Consider the following 10,298-nt stretch of genomic DNA (forward strand, 5'->3'; position numbering starts at 1 on the left):
ATGTCTAGGGGAAATAGCTAATTAAACACAAAGAATTTAGAAGCATACCAAGTATCAACTTTAAGTCACTTTATTTTCAAGAGATTTTATTCAGAAAACAGGGAACAGTGAGATACACCTTTAGGAAAGCTTTCCTAAGAAGGCCTGCAAAAATCACAAAATATCTATTACTGCTGTGTAACAAAGCCAGGGCATTTCTGCTGCCTACAGATCACAGTCGCATGTGTGAAATAATTCCAACAAAAGCAATGACAGACCTAGCCCTTAGACACGAAACAAAAAGTAACAAATATTTACTTTGGTCCTATGCATATTAACATAGGTCACATCAGGAATGTATATTCATTTTACAAGATTCATAGAATTCTACACCTTCACTTTATACAACAGACCTTCTATGTGAACAGACAGACCTTTTGAAAACTCTATGAAGTTTAAATAGGATCTTGGACACTGTATCTATACTGAAAAATAAGATTCATCATGTGCCTTTCCTCTCAATCACAGAGCTAAGAACCACATGGAGAGCTGGCTTCATTATCCAGTGAGTACACTTTTGTAAATGGAAACAAATGGGCAAGAAGACAAGTAAGACCAGCTGACCATCCTACAGATAACTGACAAGATTTAGAAATAAAATTACATTTGGATGACAGATGAGCATAGTAAACTGACTCCGTCTAAAACTGGAAAATAAAATGTAAAAGTTTCCAACATTCAAAAGGCTCCTGGAGCACACATGAAGATGATAGCATTGACAGACCTCCTGTACTGCAAAACCTGACAGCAAGTCCATGCAATCAATTCTCCATTCACACAATCACATAAATATAACTCTGGTAAAGCTAGTGAAAGCCGAGCATTCAGCCATGAGTGGCAACACTGTTAAATAGGTTTTTAAATGGTCTTTCTTGCACAACTATTGCAACTATAAGCACAACTATGGTATACCTTTGGTCAATCTGGGACCATATACGGCATATTCCTGAACATGGACAGGAGGTTTAAGAGTCACTGCAATTCCTTTAGTTAGGAATATTCTACATGCATAAATCAAGCAACTCACTATGTTCACAAACATCCTTCATTCCCAGGCCATTCACCACTTAGAATTTCAAATAGATTTCACTCACAGAACACATATAAGCAAAACACAAGCATCTTAAAAGAGATCATCAGTTTGTACAAACAAAATGTTATCAAATCATTGACTGCAAATGTCTCAGCACCACTTTACTGCACTGTCAGATCTCAAGGTTTCTATATCATTTCACAATACTGTCCAATTAGTGTATAAAATTTTATTCAAAATCTTAACACAATACTATTGGGAAACTTATGTTTGAAACATGGCCTTTAGAGAAGAATATATAAATACTTAAACCACATGACACACTTAAAATCCAGTGCTTGAATGTCAAATTAAGATATTGTCCTTTAGCACAAATATATATGCGCACACGATCATCTGAGACACCAGCAATGAAGAGCTGTGCAACAGTGTGACCAGTATTTGTAAATGTCATGTCAGTAAGCAGGTCCAAAACAGAAACCGCAGCAGTCTTGAGGCTCTAGTTGGGGATGTCAGCATTGTTGCTGCGGTTGCCATATTTGTGGTGGATAACTAGTAGGACCACACCCAGGAAAAAGCAAACAGAACCCACAGTGATGTAGGCAATGCCCAGGAATGGGTTCTTTCCACCCATCCAAGAGATCGTGCTGAGGATCATGCGTTTGCGTCCATCAAAGCTCCGTACCGGATAGTCTGGATTTATATCATTAAGGAATACTGCTGTGAATGTCATCATGTTATGATGATGTATCCATGTCTGTTTTAGAGAACATATTGTTGCAAACATATAAACATCAGATCCGCCTTTTTAGCTGTTGTACACGTGTGAAACTAATGCTGAAATGAAATTCAAATTATAGATACTGCATGATCTGTTGTACTTTAAAGCATCTTTATTTTTTATAAATTATACACAAAGTTGAAGCAGTGACTTACCTGAAAATCATAATCTGTGTAAAGAGCACATGATCTTACAAAAACTTCATAAATATGAAAACAACAGACCTCCATTCATCTTCCTAAAAACCCTAAATAAATAACAGAAATATAATGGTTCTGGAATTGTCTGCAAGGATACTGTAAGCAATTTCAAGGCTATAGTTCCCACGGGGCAGTGTTGGAGTCAGGTTGTCCTTGTTTTTCTGGATGATGCGGTACAGTTTTCTGAAGGTGGGCAGAGCAGCTGTTCTCATCCACACAATGAAGTCCTCATTGATGAAACCATTGTTGTCAGGATCAGTGGGATCTAGCTCATATACAGGCTTGTGCCAGTTGACAGGTTTGGCAGTATCTGGGGAAAAAAAATCTATTACTTCTCAGAGCATTAAAGAAAGGCTTTCAATATAATTAAAATGTAATTCTACATCATAAATAAACAGTTATTCTAATATCATAAACTAGTCAGTTACACAGGGTTTAAAATTCAGCTGCCATTCTACAGAAACATCCTGTCTTTAATCATAAGTTAAGATCTGACAAATTCAATATAAAGTTATCAATTCATATTACAGATCCTGCTTTAATTTATGGTTAAGATATAGTCACCTAGGCCGCTACTTTTGTAATAAAATGGAAAAAATAAAACTAGTGACCAATATGTTGAAACGGACGTTTCAGCAAACTGTTTACAGTATATACAGTGACTGCATCTCCCGCCCACCTGCTGTTTAACAGTCACCGCTCCCAGTTTCAGCTCAAATAGCCAGCTGTCCCTGCACTACATGGTATTTGTCCTAATAAACAGCTATACATTCAACATGGTCTACTGCTTATTCACAATCACCTTCGCTCCAATATTTAATTCAGCAATTTTTCAGTGACACTAACACAGGTTTTGCAATATGAATAGATGTAGCAACATTACACTAGCCGACTTATGTTACCCATTACATGTGTCTGCGCATTTTTATAGCATGGCTAGACGGAAGAATTGAAAGCTTAAATCAGAAGTTTAGACACCATTTAGGTTGTGTAAAAAAAATAATACAGTATTTAGGAAATTAAGTCAAGTGAGGATGCTTTTGTAATACTCACTTCTGTAGTTAGGATAAGATCATGAACTTAAGAAATGTAATACTGTCACATCTAACTTGCTATGGTGACTAAACAGATGAGATCTCAGAGTTAGGATGTTTCTGTAGTCCATAATACAGTCCCAGATTTATCATACTGGTATGGTGTATCAAGGTTTAATCACTTAATTGACAAGACCAACTGGCAGATTCCAATTTCTATTACATATTTCTATAAACCAAGAATAGCGTAGCCATTTTGCACTGTAGCTCATGTACCTACTGATTAATAAGCCTTAGGGTGTAATAAAGCTGGGACTTAAAGGGAGTAAAGCAGTTGGGAATACCTTTGAATGTTATTGTGAGGTTGTCATTGTTTCCTGCAGGATTCCTGAACTTAACATGCTTGTCAGTCCACCAAGCAATTCCCTTCTTCACAAGGGGAATAAATGTTTTGGTACCATTTGGGTAAATGTAATATAGTTCCAAAGTGTCTAAAAACACAACAGGGTTTACAACACATAGCATGTTACAAGAGATCTTGCCGTTTAATCTTTGACTTCACACAGAAGGTTATGCTGCTGTAATATCAAGTTCAAACATATTATTTACCATTAAAAAGACTGTTGGCAATAGCACCACATGGTGCTATAGGCTTCTTGTCACTTATGCGGTATGGGTCACACTCTTTGCTGGGATTCTGTTCCATCACGAAAACATCAAGAATAAATGAAAAAGCACAGATAATGCACCGTGTGGTTTTCAGCCGTATAGTAAGACATACCAATTAACTTCCATCAACTTACAGTTAAAGAGCTTTTGTCTCCATTCAGCTGACTGTCATCCCTTGACTTGACGTAACGTCTGTGGTTCTGATAAAAGTTAGACAGTCCGTAGTACATAAAAACATTGCTCTAGGAGAGAAGAGCATATGATGAGTCAACATCAATTCAAACACCTTGGACCTGGCAAAATGTTTTGCTCAACATGTCTATACACATCTACAAAATGCCAATCTGTTTTAAAGATCCAGTTCAGTTAAGCAATATACAGTGGATATAAAAAGTCTACACACCCCTGTTCAAATGGCAGTTTTTTGTGATGTAAAAAAATGACAGCAAGACAAATCATTTCACAACTTTTTCTACCTTTAATGTGACCTATAACCTGTACAATGCAATTGAAAAACAAACAGAAATCTTTCAGGGAGGTGAAGTAAAAATAAACAACTGAGATAATGTGGTTGCATAAGTGTGCACACCCTTTTATAACTGGGGGTGTGGCTGTGTTCAGATTTAACCAATTACATTCAAACTCATGTTAAATTGGAGTCAGCACACACCTATCACCAATTAAAGTGCCTCTGATCAACCCCAAATAAAGTTCAGCTGTTTTGGTAGGCTTGTCCTGACATTTTTGTAGCCTTCTTCCAACACAAGCCTTGGTCCACAAAGAGCTGCCAGAGCAGAGGGATCTCATTATTCAGATATCAGTCAGTTGAAGGCTTCAAAAGAATTTCCAAGTCATTAAATATACCATGGAACACAGTGAAGACTGTCATCATCAAGTGGAGAAAACATGGCACAACAGTGACATTACCAAGAACAGGACGTCCATCCAAAATTGATGATAAGACAAGAAGAAAACTGGTCAGGGAGGCTGCCAAGAGGCCGACAGCAACACTGAAGGAGCTGCAAGAATTTCTGGCAAGTACTGGCTGTGCAGTACATGTGACAACAATCTCCCGTCTTCTTCATATGTCTGGGCTATGGGGTAGGGTGGCCTTATCTTTCAAAGAAAAACATCCAAGCCCGGCTTAATTTTGCAAAAAGACATCTGAAACCTCCCAAACGCATGTGGGAAAATGTGTTATGGTCTGATGAAACCAAGGTTGAACTTTTTGGACATAATTCTAAAAGGTATATTTGGCGCAAAAACAACACTGCTCATCACCAAAAGAACACCATACCTACAGTGAAGCATGGTGGTGGCAGCATCATGCTTTGGAGCTGTTTTTCTTCAGCTGGAACTGGGGCCTTAGTCAGGGTGGACGGAATTATGAACAGTTCCAAACACCAGCCAGTGTTGGCACAAAACCTTCGGCCTTCTGTTAGAAAGCTGAAGATGAAGAGGAACTTCATCTTTCAGCACGACAATGACCCAAAGCATACATCTAAATCAACAAAAGAATGTCTTCACTCGAATAAGATTAAGACTTTGGAATAGCCCAGCCAGAGTCCAGACCTGAATCCCTTCGAACATCTGTGGGGTGATCTGAAGAGGGCTGTGCACAGGAGATGCACTCGCAATCTGTCAGATTTGGAGCGGTTTTGCAAAAAAGAGTGGGCAAATATTGCCACATCAAGATGTGCCACACTGATAGGCTCCTACCCAAAAAGACTGAGTGCTGTAATAAAAGCCAAAAGGTGCTGCAACAAAGTATTAGTTTAACGGTGTGCATATTTATGCAACCAGGTTATTTTACGTTTTTTTATTTTATATTTTTCCAATGTAAAGGTTTCTGTTTGTTTTTCAACTGCATTGTACAGGTTATAGGTCACATTAAAGGTGGAAAAAGTTGTGAAATGATTTGTGTTGCTGTCATTTTTTTACATCACAAAAACCTGGCATTTGAACAGGGGTGTGTAGACTTTTTATATCCACTGTATATGATGAAACTGATACTGTTGATAGAAAAATTAAACCTCTAGTCATGTGTGTGAGTGATCAATTATATGGCCCCTAAAATGCAACTGAATAATAAATGAAAACCAAGGCCAAGACTTTAATGCTACTGTGCTGTTTGCTTCAAATGACCTTTTATAGATTACAAGAAAGGGTACTAAATATACCAAGCTATAAATAAACTGACTGTCAATTTGGTTTTCACTTCCATTACTGCATTATTGACACGTCCAAAAGTATCATCAGTATACCTCAAATGGCTGATCAAGGGAGAAAGGCACAGAGCATTTGCAGGAATCATTCCAGCTGTAGGCTGTAGAGCATTTGTAGCATGGGCTGCTCAATTCATCGCCAGTGTAATCAATCTACAACAAAGCACACGTAATATTACAGAGTGTTGACAGGATTTCGGTTTCTGTCTGACATGTAGGGAAACATGGGGTTGGTTGTCAAAGTGCCATTATCCTGATTTTATATATTTTTATATATATATATATATATATATATATATATATATATATATATATATATATATATATATATATATATACTATAAACACACACATTATATAATACATACATACACTATATATATATATATATATATATATATATATATATATATATATATATATATATATATATATATATATATATATATACACAGTGCCCTCCATAATTATTGGCACCCCTGGTTAAGATGTGTTCTTTAGCTTCTAATAAATTGAGGGTTTTTTTAAATAATATAGGACCACGATGGAAAAAAGAGCAAAATCCAACCTTTATCTCAAGTGCATTTATTCAGTAGGAAAAAAATCCCACATTAAGAAATAATTGTTTAACATCAAATAATGTGTGCCACAATTATTAGCACCCCTGATGTTAATACTTTGTACAACCCCCCTTTGCCAACAAAACAGCACCTAATCTTCTCCTATAATGTTTCACAAGATGGGAGAACACAGAAAGAGGTATCTTCGACCATTCCTCTTTGCACAATCTCTCTAAATCATCCAGCGACCTGGGTCCTCTCCTCTGCACTCTCCTCTTCAGCTCACCCCACAGGTTTTCAATGGGGTTAAGGTCTGGGGACTGAGATGGCCATGGGAGGAGCTTGATTCTGTGTGTGGTCAACCATTTCTGTGTAGATCTTGCCATATGTTTAGGGTCATTATCTTGCTGAAAGACCCAGTGACGACCCATCTTCAGCTTTCGGGCAGAAGCCACCAGATTTTGTTTTAAAATGTCCTGGTATTTCAAAGCATTCATGATGCCATGCACCCTAACAAGGTTCCCTGGGCCTTTGGAAGAAAAGCAGGCCCACAGCATCACTGATCCTCCCCCGTATTTCACAGTGGGCATGAGGTGCTTTTCTGCATACTCAGCTCTTGTGTTACGCCAGACCCACTTACAGCATTTGTTGCCAAAAAGCTCTATCTTTGTTTCATCTGACCAAAGCACACGGTCCCAGTTGAAGTCCCAGTACTGCTTAGCAAACTCCAAACGTTTACGTTTATGATTGTGAGTGAGAAAAGTTTTTTTCCATGCATGCCTCCCAAACAGCTTGTTGGCGTGTAGATAGCGTCTGATGGTTGTTTTGGAGACTTCGTGACCCCAAGATGCTACCATTTGTTGCAGTTCCGTAACAGTGAGCTTTGGAGAACTTTTTATTTCTCTTATCATCCTCCTCACTGTGCGTGGTGGCAAAATAAACTTGCGTCCTCGTCCAGACTTGTTTACCACTGTTCCAGTTGTTTTAAACTTCTTAATAATTCCTCTGACAGTAGATACGGACAGGTGTAGGTGAGTGGCTATTTTCTTGTAGCCATTGCCTGACCTGTGAAGGTCAACACACATCTGCCTTACTTGAATGCTATGTTCCTTTGTCTTTCCCATGTTGAAGAGAAATGGCCTCTGTGTCACGTCATAATTATACCCCAGGGAAACAGGAAGTTGTGAATTGCTAATTAAATGTTCCTACATACTTTGATTAACTTCGTAAACTACTGTAGAAGTGACAGAAATTCTTTAATTACATTTATTTCCTAAGAATTGTTAGGGGTGCCAATAATTGTGGAACAGGTGATTTTATGAAGAAAAATTATTTCTTAGTCAGGGATTTTATTTTCCCCCTAAAACTCTACTTGAGTTAAAGGTTACATTTTTCTACAATTTTCAGTGTGACAGTATGTTTCCACAATAAAAACTGAATTTATTTTAAGGCTTTTGACACATCTTAACCAGGGGTGCCAATAATTATGGAGGGCACTGTATATACACATACATACATACATACATACATACATACATATACACACACACACACACACACACACACACACACACACACACACACCTGTTGAATCGGAACATCGCTTAAATGTAACCTGTCTAGCAAGGTGAAGCAGGCTAGACGTTCTCAAAAATCTGCATATGATTTTAATGAGAGTTCAATGGTCAGGGGCTTCTTTGCTTCTGGATGTGATCTGAATGACTTATCATAATTCATGGAACCATGAATTCTGCACTCAATCAGAAAATCCTGAAGGAGGATGCCTGCCCATCAGTTATTGACCTAAAGCTCAATAACTTTATTTTTAAAGCTCAATTGGGTTATGCAGTAGGACAATGATCCGAAAAACACAAGCAAGTCCTCTTATGAATGGCTCTGAAGAAACAAAAATAACGCCATGGAGTCAAAGTCCTGACTTGAAGCCCATTGACATGCTGTGGCAAGACCTTAAATGGGCAGTCTGTGCTCAAAAACTCTCAAGTGTAGCCAAATAAAAAAAATTCAGCAAAAAAAAAGAATGGGACAAAAGTCCTCCACAGTGATGTAAAACACTTATCACAAGTCACTGCAAACGTTTGATTGCAGTTGTTACAGCCAAGGCTGGCATAACTAGTTATTAGGTTTAGGGGGCAATTCCTTTTTCACATGGATGATATAGGTTTTGAATACATCTATATCTTCAGTAAATGGAATGATCATTTATAAGCTGCATTTTGTATTCCCTGTATGATCTGAAAGTTTTAAAAGTGGCACATTAGCAAAAACAGAAGAAATTGGGTGGGGACAAATACTTTTTAACAGCACTGTACATCCTTACCATTCTCTCCAACTCCAACACTGTGGGGTTGGCTGTCACAAATGCAGATACAGAGCATTTGGATAAAGTTCTACAGGACAATCCAAGCATCTGTGTGTTTGGCTGTTCAATTAATGAATTTTTTGGTTCTAGATGTAAAAACTACTGTGCACACATTCGTAACAGATTTAAGACTACTGTAATGGTCTCCCTGTCAAAACTCCTTCCCTATTAAAGCCCTAAACGGGTTACAGTGTATTCAGAACACCACTGCTAGGATCTTCACTTACTCAATGAATAACTGACCATATTACCCCCATCCTTCAGAGTCCATTGGTCCACCGATTACATTTCTTGTTCAGCACGGAGTTCTTCTTATTACATATCAAGCCCTGTACAGCCTGGCTCCTCATTACCTGGTTGAGCTTCTTCATCTAGCTATATGTCCCATCCAGTACGTTAAGATCACGTAATTTAGGCCTTCTTGGAAGGTTTAAATTTGCCTCCATGAGTGGCCGATTTAGTGCAGTAGCTGATTATGATGTTAACGATAAGAAAGCCAGAGTGAAAAGTGTGACAACAATGACAGCAAGGCTTGGGGAAAGCAAGCAGTCTTCATGAATAAATAACAAGTAATTTTACTTCTTTAATTTTACCGCAGTCGCACCTCAAACTCTTTGATGTTATTCGACGTCACGAAGAGGCCGATGCCAATGGGGATGAAGATGAGGCCGATGACGAAGAAGGCAGGCAGCACGGTGCCGGCTGTAAGAATGGGCTGCCAGGCTGGCAGGCGCTGTTGTTTGAAAGCCGTGTTATCAGGTTTCCTGCTTTTCCCCGCTCCGGGACCACCTGCCGCGGCGGATCCTGAGTGGTGGCCGTCCTCCTCCTTCGCGCTGTAGCTGGACGCCATCATGGCTGCCTGTGATCTCAGCTGCGACTAGCAAACTGACGAGCTAGACGGCGCTAAAAAACAGAAAAACGGAACTCCAAAACTTTGCTTTTACAGCGTATCCGTTCTTTTTAATGCTCGCAGACTGTCCGACCTCAAATAAAACAACTCAGCTGAGAGCTAATCCCGCTTTCCTCAGCTGCGAAACTGACCAGGCAGTAAACAAGGAAGTGGCAGATACGCTTGTCAGCCAATAACCAACTCGCTACCGTTGGTTACGTAATGACGTATAAATATTTAATAGGCTCGCGCCGTCCAATTTTTAAAAAGTATTCATTTATTCATAAATTTGTACCTATATTACTATTCAATAACAGGCCAAATGTCTGAAAAAAATTTTAAATGCGATAATTAGCCAACGATGTCCATACAAATAAAAGCTCCAAAAATAGATTTATTCCATCTCCAGAAATACAAAGCTAGAATATTTGATAAACTCACCCTGTCCACTTTTTAAAAACGTCTTCGTTTTTGATTAAATATATGAT

The 10,298-nt window shown here is 38.5% G+C and overlaps 1 protein-coding gene across 1 annotated transcript; it reads right to left on the minus strand.

Moving 5' to 3' along the window:
- Positions 1–54: 54 nt before the first annotated feature.
- tmem30aa (transmembrane protein 30Aa) lies at positions 55–10,007 on the minus strand. Its single transcript, XM_017699735.2, has 7 exons — positions 9,526–10,007; positions 6,021–6,134; positions 3,891–3,998; positions 3,697–3,784; positions 3,432–3,578; positions 2,151–2,363; positions 55–1,765 (listed from the first exon to the last, which is right to left on the minus strand). Exons 1-7 carry the CDS (start codon positions 9,772–9,774, stop codon positions 1,572–1,574), a joined length of 1,113 nt encoding a protein of 370 aa, XP_017555224.1. The 5' UTR covers positions 9,775–10,007; the 3' UTR covers positions 55–1,571.
- Between the last annotated feature and the right edge of the window lie 291 nt (positions 10,008–10,298).

Source organism: Pygocentrus nattereri, chromosome 10 (assembly GCF_015220715.1).
Source record: "Pygocentrus nattereri isolate fPygNat1 chromosome 10, fPygNat1.pri, whole genome shotgun sequence".
Lineage (NCBI taxonomy): Eukaryota > Metazoa > Chordata > Actinopteri > Characiformes > Serrasalmidae > Pygocentrus > Pygocentrus nattereri.

What these genes read in the sequence shown, in the direction of transcription:
- tmem30aa (XM_017699735.2), bottom strand. Translation starts at nt 9,774, where the DNA reads ATGATGGCGTCCAGCTACAGCGCGAAGGAGGAGGACGGCCACCACTCA. An exon ending in ATAACATCAAAGAGTTTGAG is followed by an intron (nt 6,135 to 9,525) that starts GTGCGACTGCGG and finishes GCTTTGTTGTAG; the next exon opens with ATTGATTACACTGGCGATGA. An exon ending in CCTCACAATAACATTCAAAG is followed by an intron (nt 2,364 to 3,431) that starts GTATTCCCAACT and finishes TTTTTTCCCCAG; the next exon opens with ATACTGCCAAACCTGTCAAC.